The sequence below is a fragment of the Prorops nasuta genome, unplaced genomic scaffold (genome assembly GCF_024137725.1).
Source record: "Prorops nasuta isolate Cenicafe-Biocafe unplaced genomic scaffold, Cenicafe_Pnas_1.2 PNAS00013, whole genome shotgun sequence".
Classification (NCBI taxonomy): domain Eukaryota; kingdom Metazoa; phylum Arthropoda; class Insecta; order Hymenoptera; family Bethylidae; genus Prorops; species Prorops nasuta.
The window spans coordinates 3,807,166-3,828,122 of NW_027116810.1; the positions used below are offsets into that span (position 1 = coordinate 3,807,166).

Sequence of the window (20,957 nt, forward strand, 5' to 3'; positions counted from 1 at the left end):
TTTCAAAAGCTGCTGTAATTTTAAAAGCACATCTTTATTTTTCCCTATTTCAGCTTCCACGTTGTTAAATATATCCTCAATTATCGATTCTGGTAGATATGGTAACTTGAAAATTTTTCTCAAATAAAATTTTATTTTGCATATTATTTGTGGCTGTATTGTATTACTTCCATTTTTAGCTAGTATTTTTAATTTTGTTACCCGTTTCAATAAATTCTGCAATTAAAAGCCATTTTATAGTTCCCATTATTTGTAATGTCTATATCTTTTATTATACTATTTCTAGTATTTATTTAACTATACTTGCATGTACAAAATGAAAGTAACAACCCTGTAATCGCACGTTTGGAAAATGCCTTTCAATAGCATTTTGAAGACCTTTTTCGAAGTCTGTGATGATTGTGTCAGGAGCTATTTGTGGTACAAGAATTTGATTAATAAAATGTATTTGTTCGAGATCGGGAGGAGCGGAAAATGTCGAGAAATAGATTCCTCATTTTTCGTTATATCTCCCTTTCTCTCTTGCGCTCAGACTGACGGCTAGACCGCCAGCGTCTAGCCGCTCACTCCGTCTCCTTCTCTCCGCGGCGCGCCTGCGCGCCTACTGGCCCTAGCGCATTGCGGACTCGGCAGCGGCACAACTTGCGCGCCTGGCCGCTAGGCAGCCAGGGCCACGAGCAGCTCTCTCGCTGGCAAGTTTCGTGCCGCGCAATTACTTAGATGGTTCCTTGATAAGGACTCATCGCAGCCAAACCAGCTCAGCAGCAGCTACCTCAGCAGCAGCTACCTCAGCAGCAGCAACCGAGCACCGCTAGCTACATTTGCGCCTTCCGGCACCACAGCCTTCATCGGCATTTTTTGACGCTTCTTCAGCAGCGCCTACCCAGGTAAAAGGAGCGCCTCCACCAGGCAAACTCATCGGGTCGAACACTTGGTAAGTATCACCCAACCACCCATCGCCTACCAAGAGGGGACTACCCCTCTGCGGCACTCTCCTCCCTCCTAAGGGAGATTTCTCCGGGGACTTCCAGGGAGAAATTAAACCCTCTCCTTCCCCTCCACACTGCTTCCGAGGACTACCTTGGACCCAGTGTTCCGAACCTCAAATCCAGGGCTCTCGAAAGAGTTGGGTAGTAGGAGGGGTAGACTCACCCTAGGGGTTCGGCTGGCTCAGAGCCACTAAAGCTCGTGGAGAAGGCGGCTGCGGGGTAAGGGGACTTCCCCTTCCCTAACACCTCTTCTCCACCTTTGCTTCTCTCCGCGGCTGTGGATTTTGTTGGGGAATACACCAGGGAAATTGTCCAGTCCCGGAGATATTAAGTCCGCGTACTTTCTGGGGAATTTTAGTTCCTACGATGCTTGGGAAGAAATTCCCTAGAATTTGGCGGGGACAAATTCCCTAGGAATTCGATAGTTTAAGCTTCGTGGCTTTTCTCTACATTTGTAAACCTTTGTATATAATTATTTATTTTTTGAATAAAGACTGCCTTCCCTTTTTAAATTGTTTTGATATTTATTTTTGGAAAAACCTACACACCCGACCACAGGACTGGAGCCTACTCTGACACTGTTTGGAACAGTATTAAATCGCAGTAAGAGCTCTCTAGCTTACATGACAATCGCCCCAAAAAATGGAATAAACTGTAAATAAAAGTATACGCAAATTAAAATTATAAACACAATGTACTTATAAAATTTAATATAATTATGGAACAAATATACTTTTCCTCTGAAGCTTGTAACGCTATTTCCGTCAGTGTAAGGGGCCACTCACTCTACGGGTTTTCCCATTACCTTCGCCCGTCCTTTTCTATCGGTATCAGAGCACCAGTTGGTTAGTTGGGTGACCAACAACCCTACGTTATCATTTGTGTCTTTCGACTCCATTCTCTATGCACCTTATACGGCCCTGCGGCCATGCATTTGGACGGTAACGGTAGCCAGGGTCGCTCAGTATGCTAGGTCGTGGAGAGAGGGGAGGTTTCCTTGCGGAAGTCCGAGCCTCGCAAACCTATCTGCCGAGGGGCATATATTTATCCCTCACCACCCACACACAGGTGGTGGTGAAGAGTGCGGGAACATGCGGCATCATTGCCAAGCATAGAGATTGCCAGGAGCGGACCACCACGGAGGCAATGTTCGCGGCCCGTCCAGCCATAGCGCAAGCCTATGGGATTACGGAGGGCACCGGCACACATTCCAACGGGCTAACTACGCCCTTGCACAACCCACTATGCATTGGTCGGTATCCAGTCGTGACGTTCGTGCAGGCTGGCCTATAGCACACGCCTCACGTACGCGAACTGACCCATGGCTGTCTGAGTTCTGCATCACGCGCTCACCAGCATGCACGGACACATCAGCACAGTCCCATGGTCGCGTTCCGACTGCCTGCTATGGCAGTCTGCGCACGACATTCGCGCAGCCTGCTTGACGCGCGTAACCAACGTTCAAGCCAGATTCGATGTTCTATCTCCCCTCCTCGTGGGGACTTATAGACACGGTCATTCTTTTAGGACTCCCCGAAGCCGCTTCTCCTTATCTCAGGTTGCCTGGGTTGTTTGGCATGGCCCTGCCTTACTTCTCAGGACAACCTGGACATCGTTTCCTGGAGCGCCGGTCTTTTCATCCGGGCCTCTGCCTTTCAACGTGGTCTATCTTTGACGTTAGCTATAATCCACTCGTGAGCCTATCTCACGAGTCGGTAACGTAGGGATTAATAATATCCACTGTTCGGTAGCTTTTATACTTTTTATACGGTATCTCGCATACGTAACGGAGAACTTCGTTACAAGCTTTCCATTACAGTTAGTAACTGGTAAGCATCTTCAATTTTAGGGACTGGCTTAAAAGTTCCATCAAAGCTAATAATCTTAGAATTTTTCATTATATTTAATAAATATTTATCAACTAAGATTATTTGATAATTATTATTATTTTCATTAATGAAGATTTTTACTTTTTTTTCCTTTTTATTAGTAATATATTTAAAAAAGTTATCGTACTGTTGATTATTTATGATTTGTTCCAATTGTTTAATATTTGTTTTTTTTGGTAATTTGTAGATTTTTCTCCAGTTATTTAAATTTCGTCTTACACTATTATAACTAAGTAGTTCGGCCCCATCGGGTTTCCAAAAAAATTTATGTATTATAATTAAAAAATAAAAAAACAAATTAGATTGTCTTTTCAAGATTAAAATATTTCATTAATTTCAGATTAATAATTACTTTTCTGCTGATAAATTGTAAGCTTCTTTCAGATTATGTGGATTATTTTGCAAATTTTGAGCTAAAGCTTCGCGAAACTAAGCTGTCTTTCTATAATCGAGATTTGTTATATGCGAATGTTCCTTCTTTTTTATAAAGTTTCCATTTTTCAAAAGGGCCCTTCCTTCGCAATTTTTATTCGAACACTTTAAGTATCTAATAAAAATTAAAATTGTAATCTATATTACTAGATGATAGTTTTAAAAATATTTTGCACAAAAAGATATTGAAATGGGCAGGAATTATAATAATTTACACAATAGATTCTCCTTTTCTATTCACGCGTATGTCTTATTTCTTTCATAAATATAATTGTCTTCATATTGCACATTTGTACACTTTTTAATGCTTGACATTTTTCAATATAAGATTCAGCGAGGACAGTTTCGATTTGCGAACTTGTTTTGAATTGAACGTCAAAGTGGGGGGGGGTTTACATCTGGCCTATCTACGCCGAGTCTTATATTAAAAAATGTCAAGCATTAAAAAGTGTACAAATGTGCAATATGAAGACAATTATATTTATGAAAGAAATAAGACATACGCGTGAATAGAAAAGGAGAATCTATTGTGTAAATTATTATAATTCCTGCCCATTTCAATATCTTTTTGTGCAAAATATTTTTAAAACTATCATCCAGTAATATAGATTACAATTTTAATTTTTATTAGATACTTAAAGTGTTCGAATAAAAATTGCGAAGGAAGGGCCCTTTTGAAGAATGGAAACTTTATAAAAAAGAAGGAACATTCGCATATAATAAATCTCGATTATAGAAAGAAAGCTGAATTTCGCGAAGCTTTAGCTCAAAATTTGCAAAATAATCCACATCATCTGAAAGAAGCTTGCAATTTATCAGCAGAAAAGTAATTATTAATCTGAAATTAATGAAATATTTTAATCTTGAAAAGACAATCTAGTTTGTTTTTTTATTTTTTAATTATAATACATAAATTTTTTAGGAAACCCGACGGGGTTGAACTACTTAGTTATAATAGTGTAAGACGAAATTTAAATAACTGGAGAAAAATCTACAAATTACCACAAATAAGAAATATTAAATAATTGGAACAAATCATAAATAACACTGGTAAACACTGTTTTTGTCACACGAACTTTGTGATGATTTTAGTTCATGTTTGTGTATCCTCATTAATAATATATAATAATTTTGTTTTAATTACGTCCACTTTTTTTGTGAATGCTACATATTCATTTCTAACCTTATATACGTGTCTTTTTTTATTTAACTTCATTTAGACGACTATATAACTATTGCATTCAACTAACTTATATCTTATATACGTTTGCTACATCGTAAACATGCCACGAAAGTGTTCTAATAACCCCGACAGTTTTTGTTATGTGTGTTGAGAATTAACTTTTACATCTCTGCGTCGAAACTTCACATCATTGATAAAACAGTGCTATTTAGATTATTTTGGATTTCCTGTGAGGAATCAAGATAAATCCTGGGTTTCACATAAATGTTGTGTAACGTGTGTAAGATTGCTAGTAGGTTGGGCTAAATAAGAACCCAGACATATGTCATTTGCTATACCAATGATTTGGACCGAACCAAAGGATCATGTAAGTGATTGTTATTTTTGTTTGACTCAAACAAAAGGCATTAAAACCAAGTCCAAACACACTATCCAGTATCCAAACTTGTCTTCGGCCAATAGACCTATTCTACATAATGCCGAACTGCCTGTGCCAAAGCCTCCAAATCGATCATAAAGTCAGGATTCTACTCCGGAACTTGTTCTAAGTCAGCGCGATCAAGTATCAAAAGATAGTGACCCAAGTTATGAACCGTCAACTTCAAAAGAACCGCACTTATTGACACAAAATGATTTAAACGATTTAGTAGGTGATTTGAATCTGTCTAAAAACAGGTTGATCGTCTAGATTCAACGATTGGAATTTACTTTCTTCTGATACAAAAATTTCTTATTTTCGACATCGTGACAATGAAATAAAACTTTACTTATCTAAAGCAGGTGATTTAGTCTATTGTAATAACGTTCCTGTTTTGATGAATTTATTAAATTTTGAATATGATCCAAATCACTGGCGATTGTTCATTGACTCCTCAAAAACTAGTTTGAAAGCAGTGCTGCTGCATAACGGAAATAAACTTCCTTCAATACCGGTTGCTCATGGTTTTGATATGAAAGAGACTTACGAGAATATGACATTTATTCTTGAAAAAATTGAATACAGTAAACACGCTTGGAAACTTTGTGGCGATTTTAAAGTCATTGCACTTTTGCTTGGACTACAGTTTGGTTACACAAAATTTTGCTGTATCATTTGCGAATGGGACAGTAGGGACAGACAAAATCACTATATAAAGAAAGTGTGGCCCAAGCGTATATCACTCACTCCAGGCCATAAAAATGTTAAGAATGTTCCTTTAGTGAACCCTAATGACATTTTTTTACCACCGTTGCACATAAAGCTCGGACTGATAAAAAATGTTGTAAAAGCTATGCCTAAAGATGGCAGTGGATTCGTATAACTGAAAGAACAATTCCCCAAACTCAGCGAGGCAAAAATCAAAAAGGGAATATTTGTAGGTTCACAAAACCGGCAACTAATAAAGGATAAGAGCTTTGAAGAAAACTTAAATGATCAGGAGAAACTCGCCTGGAAATGTTTTGTGAATGTTGTCCAAAATTGTCTAGGAAACCATAAATCGGAAAATTACAAAGACTTAATAAATGAACTTATAATATCATATAAAGCTTTGGAGTGTAATATGTCTTTAAAAATACATATGCTGGACTCTCATCTGGATTTCTTTCCGGCAAATTTGGGTGCTGTGAGTGACGAACAAGGCGAGAGGTTCCATCAGGACATTTCCTTAACCCATTAACGTCCAAAATGTCAAAATTTCTTGCACGTTTTCAAAGTGATTTTTTCCTATGTAATTGGCGTTGAAAAAATTCTTGAACCACATATTCTAATGTAAAATTGCATGCTCTTTCAGAATCCGTTGCCAGAATCATGATAAAACTCACAGGAAAAGAGATATGCTCTATTGAAACATAAAAAACACCTAAATTTTCGAAAAAAAAAATTTTTAGGATTTTTTTTCGAAGTGTTACGGTGAAGATATCACCTTGCGACCGTGATCAAAGGTGATCATGGGAGTTGAAGTTTAACAGGGAATTTTTTTGTTGACCTTGAACCATCGCTTCTTTACAAAATGGCGGAAAAAACGAATTTTTTTTTTCAATCTTCATCAACTTTTTTCTCGAAATCTATGGTCTTTAGAAAAAAATTCATAAAAACAAAAATGCCTTAGAATCGCTCGAGGAACATTCTCCAATTTTTTCAGAATTTTTTGAGACAATTTTTGATTTTCCGGGAAACTTGTGAAATGGAATATTCAAAAATGTCTCCAAAAATTCTGAAAAAATTTTAGGATGTTTCTCGAGTGCTTCTAAGACATTTTTGTTCTTATGAATTTTTTTCTAAAGTCCATAGATTTCGAGAAAAAAATTGATAAAGTTGAAAAAATAAAAATTCGTTTCGGCCGATGTTTTGAAAACCTATTGGTAAAAAAACGTTCTGTCTACGAAAACTCGGAAAAAATTTTACAATATTGCTCGAATGATTCTAACTTATTTTCATTCTTTTTTCAAAGACTTATAGATTCCGACAAAAATTTCATCCTTTATTTCCATTTCATTTCGGCAGATAAGCGTAATTTTTGGTCTCATGTATTCATGAATATTCGTCTTTTTTTGTTCTCTTCTTTCGTATTTTTGTACATACGGATGAGTGATAAATAAACGAAATCATTAATTTCATACATTATGTCGCGGAAACGTGTAAGATCTTCTGAATATGAATCAGATTCAGAAGATAGTGATTCAGAACGCAACGTATTGATTCCGGATCCTGACTATTCAGGTTCCGATGATTCTGTTTCCGATTTTGATTCAGATTGCGAACATGAAATACCCAATATCACTTACAATAAAGCTCGTGCAAATTATTCTGAAAAATAAGATAAACTTGAAAAAGGTCATGAATTCACTTGGATTGAGGGTGAAAAATTACACCCTGATTCTTGTGAAGATAAAGTATTATTGTCCGAATCGCAAAAAAAGAAAATACGTAGGAGCGAACCTTTTCAATTGTTTGAAACCTTTTTTTCTATTGAAATGAAAAAATATATTATTGATGCGTGTAAAGACAATGGTTATGATCTGAAATTGAAAGATCTTGATACTTTTATTGGAATAGTTATTTTTTCTACATTCAATCCCAGAAAATCACAGAGAGATTACTGGTCATCTGATCCGTATTTATCTAATGAAGTAGTTTCTTCTGCAATATCTCGCCAACAATTTGAAATCACAAAATCTAAATTGAAGTTTTCAAAAAACAAAGACAAAGATTCAAATGATCGAGGATGGCGCGTTCGTTCTCTACTGAAACTTTTTCAAAATAACATCATGAAATTCGGAATATGGAGAACTGCTCTATCCGTTGATGAGATGATGGCCAAATCCTATGCAAAAACTGTTTTGAAACAATTTATTCGAGGAAAACCGATAAGATTTGGTTTGAAATTTTGGGGCTTGTGTACTTCGGACGGCTATCTACTGAATTTGGATCTTTATTGCGGCAAGAATTCTCAAATTGGAGATAAGTTATCTAAATGTGCTTTAGGTTCACGAGTAGTATTATATTTATTACAACCATTTTTTCAAATAATAAGTTATAACAAAATTTCTCAATTTCATCTGTACTTTGACAACTTCTTCACGAACATGGATTTGGTATTACATTTGAAGAAATTGCGTTTGAAATGCACTGGTACTATCAGAGATAATCGAGTCAAAGAAAAAAATGTGCTTGATAAGAAAGCTCCAAGAGGGATATATGTGGTGAAGCACGACGTAAACAGTGGCATAAATTTCATTACTATCATGGATTCGAAGCCCGTCTCAATAGCTTCAACTGCAGCAGGTGTCAATCCTCTATCTATTTCAAAAAGATACAGCGCAGAGGCTAAATCTAAAATTGAAATACCTTTTCCGCAAGCTTTTCACCTATATAACAAATTCATGGGAGGTGTTGACCTGCATGACGGACATTGCAATGACATACTCCCAAGTATACGATCAAAAAAATGGACATGGGTAGTTTTTATGAGACTTATACAGGCGTCTATTACTAATTCTCTTGTAATTTTCAATGCTGCTAACGATGGAAAGAAAAAAGTTGGAATAAAAGAGTTCACTATTTCGATTGCCAAATACTACTTACAAAAAAGTAGTCGCAAAAGTAAAGCACATGGACGATCTAATAGTGACAAATTGAGGATTTGTTCGAATGGAAACTGTCCAATAAGAACAAGAATTTTCTGCAAAACATGTAATTTAAATATTTGCAATAAATGTTGGCTAAAAAAGCACACCTAAAAGTATGAATAAGTGAGAGGCAAGGGGACTCACGGAAAACAAGCACCCCGAGACGTGAGAGGCAAGGGGACTCACGGGAAAAAAGCACCCCAAAGGAGACAGAATTTTACCACGTCCACGCCGTAGTCTCTGGGTAACGCTAAGAGTAAAAAAATCTTCCTAAAATTTGCACAGTAATCGATTTTTACCAATAGGTTTTTAGAACATAGCGGCCGAAACGAATTTTTATTTTTTCAACTTTATCAATTTTTTTCTCGAAATCTATGGACTTTAGAAAAAAATTCATAAGAACAAAAATGTCTTAGAAGCACTCGAGAAACTTTTAAAATTTTTTCAGAATTTTTGGAGACATTTTTGAAAATTCCATTTCACAAGTTTCCCGGAAAATCAAAAATTGTCTCAAAAAATTCTGAAAAAATTTGAGAATGTTCCTCGAGCGATTCTAAGGCATTTTTGTTTTTATGAATTTTTTTCTAAAGACCATAGATTTCGAGAAAAAAGTTGATGAAGATTGAAAAAAAAAAATTCGTTTTTTCCGCCATTTTGTAAAGAAGCGATGGTTCAAGGTCAACAAAAAAATTCCCTGTTAAACTTCAACTCCCATGATCACCTTTGATCACGGTCGCAAGGTGATATCTTCACCGTAACACTTCGAAAAAAAATCCTAAAAAATTTTTTTTCGAAAATTTAGGTGTTTTTTATGTTTCAATCGAGCATATCTCTTTTCCTGTGAGTTTTATCATGATTCTGGCAACGGATTCTGAAAGAGCATGCAATTTTACATCAGAATATGTCGTTCAAGAATTTTTTCAACGCCAATTACATAGGAAAAAATCACTTTGAAAACGTGCAAGAAATTTTGACATTTTGGACGTTAATGGGTTAATGGAGAAGCGCTACCAAGGGAAATGGAGTCCAGGAATGCTAGCAGATTATTGTTAGAGACTTAAAAAAGACCATCCAGAAGACAAATATTCACGAAAATAATAAGTATTTATTCTATATTAAGCAATAATTTCTCTAAATGTAGCTGATGTTTGTACTTTTTACGAAAATATATGTTTTGATGTCACAAAGAAACCTGACGAGACAAGTTTTTTTCATTTACATATTATTGTTTGGTGGCGCTAGTAAATTCAAAATTTGATATAAGTTTTTATGTGACAAAAAAAAGTTAAAATTTTGCTAACCAGTGTAATCAACAATACGATAACTTTTTTAAATATATTACTAATAGAAAGGAAAAAAAAGTAAAAATCTTAATTAATGAAAATAATAATAATTATCAAATAATCTTAGTTGATAAATATTTATTAAATATGATAAAAAATTCTAAGACCATTAGCTTTGATGGAACTTTTAAGACAGTCCCTAAAATTGAAGATGCTTACCAGTTACTAACTGTAATGGGAAGCTTCAGAGGAAAAGTATATTTGTTCCATAATTATATTAAATTTTACAAGTACATTGTGTTTATAAATTTAATTTGCGTATACTTTTATTTACAGTTTATTCCATTTTTTTTTGGCGATTGTTTTGTAAGCTAGAAAGCTCTTACTACGATTTAATACATTTTATTAAACAAATTCTTGTACCACAAATATCTCCTGACACAATCATCACAGACTTCGAAAAAGGTCTTCAAAATGCTATTGAAAGGCATTTTCCAAACGTGCGATTACAGCGTTGTTACTTTCATTTTGTACATGCAAGTATAGTTAAATAAATACTAGAAATAGTATAATAAAAGATATAGACTTTACAAATAATGGGAACTATAAAATGGCTTTTAATTGCAGAATTTATTGAAACGGGTAACAAAATTAAAAATACTAGCTAAAAATGGAAGTAATACATTACAGCCACAAATAATATGCAAAATAAAATTTTATTTGAGAAAAATTTTCAATTTACCATATCTACCGGAATCGATAATTGAGGATATATTTAACAACTTGGAAGCTGAAATAGGGAAAAATAAATATGTGCTTTTAAAATTACAGCCGCTTTTGAAATACTTTAGGTCATATTGGTTGCGCAGGGTCACTGTTAAAAAATTTACAATTTTTAAAGCAAAGAATAATACCAACAACTCCCAAGAACGTTATCACCGGCTATTAAAAGTCACCATAGGTCGACATCCTGAAATAGCAGCAGTTATATGTAAGTAAATATTACTTAAGGAGTTCTTAAAATTACATTTTTATATTGAATGAACATTAACTGTATTTTCTCTTACAGCTAAATTGATAGAAGTGATAAAAATTTATACATTGGAATACAGACAATTAAAAAGAGGAACATATATTTCATATGAAAAGAAAAAAAAATTGTTTTTGAAAAATGGATAAAACAGGAGTGGGATCTTTTTAAATCTTTCAAAAATTTAAAAAAAGAAAGTCAAACGATAAAAGGACATTATTTTTTGAATTTAACAGTTTTTAATAATAAAGAGTTTATTAGTGATATTAAGGAGATTTATAATAATAAAAGTAAGCGAGAAATGCATTTATTATAGCCATTATTTTCATATTGTGCTCGTTTTTAAAGGTTAAACCTTTCTCTGTTGTATTCTATATGGTATTAAGTTTTATTTTAACATTATATATTTTATTTACAGAGTTTAATGTGCAATTTACAAATAAACGATGCATAGCATGAATAAAAGGCAATGGGAAATTGCACATTTACCAAAAATATTTAAATATTTGTAATAAATGATCAACCTTATACAATTTATATACGAATATATTTTTATTTAAATTCCTTTAATTTAAGATATATAAGTGGATGCAAGATTAAACGTGTTACGTTGAACATAATTTGTATGTTATGTATATATATAGTAATCTAAGTAGTATTTTGAAGATTTACTGCTGTTTCTAACACCATTTTGTTTTTGCATTGAGAGCGAATTTGGCCTTGGAGTCTGCTGCAAGGTAGAAGACTGTGAGGAGTCATTTTACAGACTGTAAAAAATTTTTTGAAATATTGCCAACAGTTTTCTTCATTGCAAACTACAAGGCCAGATTCCTTAATATGTCTGAACAAAATAACTTTGGGATCTGTAGCAAATTTTTGAGATGCTGTTTAGGAAGCTCTAATGCCAATTTACTATACGAAAATATGACAATTTTAAATGATCGCTCTTCCAACATAACGTCTTACAATGATGTCTTCTTTAACTGATTTTTGAACTTCTATCAATCGGCTGTTATTAGTATATATATTGTTTCCACCTTCATTTTCTACTAAAGAATGAATAGACTCCATTTTCTACAAAGATAAAGTGATTGATTTTTAAATATTGCAATAATAGCACACTGTTTAAACATAAAAAAAAACATAATACATTATTACCTATAAGACAATGTGAACTGGGACTGACATTGAATTTAATGAAGTTTGAACATGGTGTATAAACAATAGCAATTGCGTCTGCAACAAGCAATTTCATCTATTTCGCTGTAATAAATTCAATTAAAGAAGCATATGCTTCTCTACGTTCCTGACTCTATATATGTATATGCTGGTTATGTCTAGTCCCTTACGTCCAAAAGTAATGGATCTTCATCTGTAAAAATAAAATCAATAAATGAATTATATTGATTTAAATTAAAAATAATCCTTGAAAGGATAAATCATTATTAAATAGTAACCTGGACATCATTGCGCAGAGCAATAAACTGTTAAGAGATAGCATTAAGCTAACACTGTGGAAAATGATTACCTTAAAGTTGTAATAATATAAGTATTTTGAGTGATATTGTATTCTCTAAGGTATGTTAATTACTATTTTTCTGACAACGTTAGCTTATACGATAAATTTTAGTGGCTCATTGCTCAGGGCAATTCAGTCTGAAAAGCTATAATTATACACATAAATATCTTGTACATATTCCTAAAATCTTAACATAAGGTAATGTGTTTTTTAAAAATAACATATTTTAAAAATCTTAGCATTCAACAGTGTCATACTATAAATTATAAAATGCATTAGACACTTTGCTAAAAGAATTCCAGCTATTTGTTTCAAATCTAGGATAAATGACAGTTGTATTTTAAACAATCTACATACATATTTAATAAATTGTTTATCTTTTTAGGCACGTTGAAGATGATGAGCAATTTCTTCTTTACTTAGCCAGTTCCACAAATTCATTCTATATTATTATTCCTTTCAATTAACCTAAAAAAAATAATGAACACTCACAAAGTATTTCAATCTTTCATTATATATTATTATTATTTCAAACAGATACTTATCTGATTAATATTTCATGAATTCATCTCAGCTGTAAACGTGACAAAGACTGATTTTAAAATTATTTTTACTTCTCTTTCAATATGAATAAACACAACATTTGCTGAAAGAAACACTACTGTTAATATTTATCAAGAGACTATACATTGACATTTCAACTCATGCTGTTTCAATTATCCGAATAGGGTTGCCTACACTGATGTCTCTAGGGATATATATTTGAATAGAAGGGAACACGCACCTTAAAAATTTTTTCGGGCATTTTTCCTACTACCTTTAAGTCAATTATAGGTCATTCAGTTAATTTTGAAAATGGTCTAAGTCAATTCAAGCTTTAAAAACAACATTTTCTTATGAAATTCACACAAAATTTTATATCTATAATAAATTTCCATTAATCAAAACTAATAAAATTATAAATTAAAATGTCGCAGACTGTAAAAATATTTTTTAATTTATTCCAATGTGATTCATGAATTATCTCGAAACAAGAAATATATGACAGACCACTTTCATAATTATGGGCACATATGTTTCCAATGATTTATTAACCAACTATTTTACATTTATTTTAACGTTTATTGGGATGGGATTATTTTTTCTTTTTTTAAAGAGGTTAAAATGCATTTATGCACACCAACAAGCAGACTTTTCATTGCAATTCTAGTCTCCTTGCGAGTTGTGTGGGACTCACGACCCCCAGGAATTACCATTGCTCCGATTATTTCAAAGTTGGTTCAAGCTCCCTGGTTCTTTAAGGTCTAAACACTACCCACTAAATAATCCTCCTTTCATTACCCTTCACAAATTCGAAGAATTATTATGAAAATGGGATAGGATTAGATGAATAAGTAGACCTGATTACATTTTAATATAAATTTTATTAAAAAATTGAAATAAAAATTTTTTATTTCCCCGCAACTCCCTCTTCCTCCTCCTCTTCCCCTTCCTCTCCATCCTCCTCTACCTCTTTCACAACCTTCGTTGTATCCTCCCCTTCCTCTCGATCCTCCCCTTCCTCTTGATCCTCCCCTTCCTCTTGATCCTCCTCTTCCTCTCCAAACTCATCCACCGCGCATTTACGCCCAATGGCGCCGGACCTTACCCCCTCGCGAACTTCCTGCAATATAATACAAGTTGTAACAATGCAAATTCTCTTGCTTTGATACAAAACTTATTTCTACTTTTGAAACACCGCGCTCAAACGAAGTTGCTCTCGATCCCGGGTGGCGGCGCTGTGCCCGCGCGCACAGCTGCCACGATCGCCTGGGCGAGCGAAAAGTTAGAGGCAGACATACCACTTTTACCCGTCATCAAGGCAGGACACTATTTTGGGAAATCCAAGGAAAGCTTTGATCAGGTTCGGATACCCATGTAAGTGGACCACGGACCAGGATTTGATATACTAAGAAGGAAGGAAGGAGGGTAGACAGAAAATTGGGAACTGTCAGGAGGTTCATTGGGACTTCAACTCCATCCATTAATCCTAACCTATCAATTGACTTTGTTGTGCATGCCAGGCTTATACTTTGCTATATTGTTTTTGCATGAAGGTAAGCGTTGAGGACCGATAGTAGGACTCAACGTTTAAGTATTAATATTCCTTTGTGATTAGCTTAGTGGCTCCAGATCTGGTAGGGCGTAGCAGGTCTATGTAGGAAGTATTACTGAATCCAACTCCAACTACAGGAGATACATACAGAACTTTTCCCTTTGCACTCATATAGTCTAGTATTTCCAATAAGGAAAGTAAACTATTATTGAGATGAGTTGGATTATAGATTCCATAGCCTGTACGATGACAGGATTTAGGCTTTAATGCCATATATATATATATATATATATATATATATAAATTTGTATCTATTTTGTTTACCAGTATTTTTGATATAATTAATTTTATAATAGCTTTATTGAACAGCTGAAGTACTTTCAATGTTGTGATTATATTGCTCACGAGTCTTCAAACTATTGCATGCATGATTTTTTCTCATATTCAGCATCATGCGTAGTCTTCCCTCTGCAGCAGGCACATCTTTGGAGCGTTTGGCTTGTTTTTTCCTCTATGATGATAAATCTGTATAACCTGCGAAATACAAACACTATTAACTTTTATTGATGTAAACCTGAAGAAGCAAACATTTTATTAATTATAGTATTAACATCTTTATCCAAACGACAGGAAACTATATAAATGACTGACTAATATATTCTGTCATTAGCTAACAAATATGTGTTAATAAATTAATACAGGGTGATTCTCTAACGGCGGGACATAGGAGATTCGTGTTAGTTGACTATAGCGCTCCGAATGATAGGATCTGGGAGCGCTGATTGGTCAATATCATGTGGTGCCAACATGAAATGGCCCATTACCAATAGATGAATAAGAAAAATGAGACCCATTCGCCATTTTGGAGTGGAGAAGTGTTTACATGCTAGTTGTAGCAGAAAGGGGTGTGAAATGAAAAAATGTCAAATAGTGAGGTTACTAAAGTAAAAATGGAAAATAATGAATGGAAAGTAAGAATATTCGAAATTTCCATTCATTATTTTTCATTTTTCTTTAGTAACCTCACTATTTGACATTTTTCCATTTCACACCTCTTTCTGCTACAACTAGCATGTAAATACTTCTCCACTCCAAAATGGCGAATGGGTCTCATTTTTCTTATTCATCTATTGGTAACGGACCATTTCATGTTGGCTTTACATGATATTGACCAATCAGTGCTCTCAGATACCATCATCCTGAGCGCTATAGTCAACTAACACGAATCTTCTATGTCCCGCCGTTAGAGAATCACCCTGTATATAATTTCTACCTTTTTACGTGTAGCATTAACTCTGTTACAAATAGCACTAATATAGACTGCTTCTAAGCTGTTTGCGTCCAACCCAATAGTCTTTTTTAATTCTTCATTTGAAATTCCAGTAACTTTATTGGTAAAGCCTGAGTAATGAATAATACAACTTTAATTTAAAGTAACCATAAATTGTATGAAAGAATATTTATTTCTATATTATAATAATAAATTAATTATTAATACAATACCAACCTCTGCGCATCAGCTGCAATAATCTCTTAGATAATATATGTCAAAATTTTTAACATGTAAACATATACATAAAATCGAAGTCCATTTTCCTCTGTGTCAATTTTGATTAATTTCTTGAACGCTACGGTGCGCCACATTCGCTGAGAAAGGTCATATACACAAATACTATAGATGTCCAGGCACCACCGCCATTTCGGCCTAGTAATTTTTCGGGCAAAAGAGCTACTACCGCTGAGGGATCACTCCTCCCTCTCCTTGTACTCTATTCCCACTGGATAGACAGTAGCGTCACAATATATAACTAAAAAGAGTTTTAACATATAATATTTTAAAATATGAAGCTATTCCTCAGCCCTTGCCACCTCCATCGTTCTCGGCATCCTCCTCCTCCTGCTCCTCCTCCTCTTCCTGCGGTATTATCCCTGCCTCTACCTCAATTATTCTGATACCGCTCATCAACATTTGCATATAGCGTGATACTGTAAAAAATCATCAGATTTTAGAAAATTGTATGATGCAATCTCATTTATAATAACTTACTATTTTCATACTCCATTCCATCCGTCTCATTTGTTTCTTCATTTACCTTTCGCGATAAATTTTGCATGATTTCACCTATTGTTCTTGTAATTATAGGAATTACTGGCGAATTCTGTCTATACGCTAAATTAATAACCATTTGATACTGCATATTTTTTCACTTTATATTTATCGACAGATTGTATAAGAAAAAAGGAATCTGTATCCAAGGTTCTCGAAAGGTATAATGTGAAGTTAAAAGAAGGACCCATAGGAGGAAAATAGTAGGAGGGTCTAGGATGGGTATGTGGAGGGAAAAAGACCCTTCAATGGCGTAGAGGTCGGTTGAGAGGGGAGAAAAATGGTTAGAGAGTATTAAAGGGAAGTTTTCAAGAAAAACATTGACTTTAGTTTTAAACAAAATTTTAATACATTCACTTGTTTCATTATTTACAACTTATAACATTATATCTCATTCAATTAAATTTTTGTTAACATATAATATATGAATTTATTCCTCTTCCTCCTCCTCCTCCGATCACGTATACGAATCATCAATCATATGTCCTCCTTCCTCAATTTCTCTGATACGTCTTAAAATCATTTGTAAGAAGCATAACACTGTTGATAAAAACAAACAAATTAGAGGATTTTAAAAAAAATGTATAATAAGGTCATTTATAATAACTTACCATCTATATCCAACACTTCTTCTGGCTCTCGGTCACTTATTTCAAAGAAATTTAAATGAAACAATTCATTCATTTCCTGTAATATACTGTCTGTAAGACGTCCTAAAATAATAGCAATGCTAACTCGCATATTTTTTCAATTTATAATTATTACTAGCTTGTGTAAAAGAAAAACTCTACCTAGTGCTCAAGGTTTAAGAAAATGTGAAATCAAGTTAAATGGCGGGTCCATAGTAGGAAAATAGTGAGGGGGGGGGGGGGGGTGGGGGGGACTAGGATAAGTGTGTGGTGGGAAAAAAGATCTTCTGAGGGCAGGTCTAAGAAAAAAAATGGTAGTCTGTAAGATATTGGGGACCCCTAGCGGTATAGTTGTTACAGTAATTTTCATGATCGCCACCTAGTGGAGAAAATTGAAACTGTTTCCTCCACCAACTAAGATACAAAAAAAATTTATCTGGATAACTATCAGGATAACTAACCATCCAGGCCCTAGGGTGATGGGAGAGCGTTAACCCTTAGGGAACTAGTGGAAACGTAGGATAACTAACCATCCTGGCCCTAGGGTCGTGGGAGACGGGTAAGCCTGAGGGAACTAATGGACCAGTAGGATAATTAACCATCCAGGCCATAGGGTGATGGGAGAGCGGTGAGAGACTAAGAGAGAAAGAGAGGGTGAGAAGGATCTCTCTCTCTCTCTCTCACACCCCACAGCCAAGGCACTTCTTCCGCACACCCGCACCTCCCTCATCATCCAATATACACTAGCTCTTAAGAAGACACTTCCCCCCGCACACACGCACACCCCTCACCACCATGTCCCAGGAGAGAACCGCCTAGCTACCACTACTGAGGATGGCAAGGAGTTTTATAATAGTGATTTTAAGCCGCTTATAAAAAAACGTGGAATAAATCATTACTCAACATACAGCGTATTGAAAGCCACGATAGTTGAGCGCTGGAATCGTACGTTGTTCGAGATCAGGGGAAAGCAGAAAAATATGGTAACTTCTGATCTGATCCCTATCTCTCTTGCACTCAGAGACGACAGATAGACCGCCAGCGTCTAGGCAGCTCAATCTGTCTCTTTCTCTCTCTCGCCGCGGCGCGTTTGCGCGTCTACTGGCACTGGCTCGTCGCGGCAACGACACAGCTTGCGCGTTCGGCCGCTAGGCGGCCAGCACGTCAAGCGACTCTCTCGCTAGTGAGTTGAGTGTCGCTTAATTACTTATTTGGGTCCTTGATCGCAGCCCAACCCGCTCACGCAGCAGCAGCCGAGCACCGCTGACCACTTTTTGCGCCTTTCGGCACCATCGCCTCAATGGCACCATCGCCTTACCGGCACTTTTTGACGTCTCACCGGCAGCGCCTCCACCGGCGAACTCTTTTGGGTGAAAACTTTTGCTAAGTATCACCAAACACCCACCGTCTTCCAGGAGGGGACTACCCCTCTGCGCCACTCTCCTCCCTCCTACGGGAGGCTTCGCTGGGGACTGCCCGGGAAAAATCAACCCTCTCCTTCCCCTTCCACACTGCCTCCGAGGGCTAACTCGGACCCAGTGTTCCTACCCTTCAATCAAGGGCTCCGAGGAGTCGGGTAGTGGGAGGGGTAGATTCACCCAGAGTCTTGGGGTGGCTAGGAGCCACTAGATCTCAGGGGAGGCTGTGTAGGGGTAAAGAGATTTCTCCTTCTCCGAAATCACCTCCTCTTCTCCCACGGCTTTCGGGTGGGGACTTGGTAGGGGACTTCCCCTAAAAGTCCCTAGTCTCCGCGGAAATTTCGGTTCTGGGGAATGTGTTCCGTGGGTTTTGGGGAGACCTCTACAAGAGAAATTCCCTAGGCCGTCGTCGGCCACGAAATTCTTTATGGAATTCAGAGATTTTCGAAAACTCTCCCGAATTTGTAAATACATTAGTACAGGAAAGCTTCGTGGGAATAAGGGACATAAATGGAAGAAAATAATTAGTGAATTATTTCCACCAAAGACAAAACTTGTACAAGGCAAGGGATATATGCGTGTTAATAATAATCCAGTGAGCTATGTACATTGGAACGATCCAAACGAACTGGTCGAGCGATTAAAACTTTTAATTGCATCTGCTGCTGGTCATACGAATCACCATAATGAGATACAGTCAATAATTGAGGAGCTCCATGAAGAAGGTATCATCTTATAAAAGAGATTGCAGTTTCAAGATTTTCTCAGTTCAACGTGCTACTTCACTATGACGATAAATAATTTTGGAGCTGGTTTCAATACTGGTAAAGTGAGAAATTATTTCCACAAAATTGATGATGATACGTTAAAGTTTGATAAATATAAGAATGCATTTAATGCCAATAAGAAAATAATTTCAAACTTGGGATCTGATATTACTGATGAGACAAGTGCGGTGAATATCAGTGTTCTGATGAGTAATTTGACACCTCTGCGTGATAGCTTTATAAAAGAAATGAATGAATATAGTGTGAAGCTGAATGAATATGTATTAAAATGTGAAATTTTTGAGGAAAAACTTACAACTCTGGTGAAAAAACGTATCGATGAAATTGATGAAAGAATTGAAAAATTGAATGATAAAATCGAGCATAATAGTTACAAATTGACAGGATCTAAATAAGAGAAGAAAGCGTTATTCTATATATAAGAGATTGCAGTTTCATGATTTTCTTAATTCAACGTACTACTTCACTATGACAATAAATAAATTTGGAGCTGGTTTCAATACCGGTAAAGTGAGAAATTATTTCCACAAAATTGATAATGATACGTTAAAGTTTGATAAACAAAAGAATGCATTTAATGCCAAGAAGAAAATAATTTCAAATTTAGAATGTGAAGTTACGGATGAGACAATTGCTGTGAATATGGCTGCTCTGTTATGTAATTCGATGACTGTAGGTGATAGCTTGATGAGAGAATTGTTTGAATAAAGTGAGAAGCTAACTCACTATTACCTAAAAGGTAACATTCTTGAGGAAAAATTTACAACTCTAATGAAAAAAATCGATGAAATTGATGAAAGTGGTACAAGAATCGATAAATTGATTGATAAAGTCGATTATAATGATTATAAATTGGATCGAAAAGACAAGGAATTACGAAATGATATGATTGTTGGATTGAAAATTGTTGTAGAATATTTCTCTAATCAGCTCGCAAAAAAAGATTTTGCAAATGAGAAGAATAGAGAAGACGATATAAATTATGTCCTGAAGAAACTTATACTACCGCCAGTGCTTGATGACCTGCTGTAAACATAACACGTAGTGGAATAATTATGAGTAGTGAGGAGAAGAAGCAATTGGTAGAGGAACTGCATGTGCCTGCCAGACGGAATTTTTTACGTAGACGTGTAATAGTAGGAGGCTTCGATGACCTCTGGCAAGCAGATCTGGTAGACATGAGAAACTATCCAGACGCAGGCTACCACTACATTCTCACAGTTATTGATGCATTGTCGAAATATGGCTGGGCAATAGCCGTGAAAACTAAGTCAGGCAAGGAAGTGACAGCTGCATTACTGAAAATCCTGAAGAGTGGGAGATGTCCGAAAAATCTACAGACCGACGATGGCAAGGAATTTTATAATAGTGATTTCCAATCGCTTATGAAAAAGCATGGAATAAATCATACTTCGACATACAGTGTATTGAAAGCAACGATAGTCGAGCGTTGGAATCGAACGTTGTAGACCGAAATGTGGAAAG

At 35.5% G+C, this 20,957-nt stretch overlaps 2 protein-coding genes across 2 annotated transcripts in view; both read right to left on the reverse strand.

Annotated features, from left to right (window-relative positions):
- The window catches only part of LOC136778025 (opioid-binding protein/cell adhesion molecule-like), a 1,000,824-nt gene that overhangs the window by 746,521 nt on the left and 233,346 nt on the right, over nucleotides 1-20,957 (reverse strand). The window lies entirely within an intron of this gene.
- LOC136778087 (integrin-binding sialoprotein-like) lies at nucleotides 13,886-16,728 on the reverse strand. Its single transcript, XM_066734695.1, has 4 exons — nucleotides 16,578-16,728; nucleotides 16,400-16,516; nucleotides 15,804-15,931; nucleotides 13,886-14,098 (listed from the first exon to the last, which is right to left on the reverse strand). The coding sequence occupies exons 1-4, from the start codon at nucleotides 16,726-16,728 to the stop codon at nucleotides 13,886-13,888; spliced, it is 609 nt and encodes a 202-aa protein (XP_066590792.1).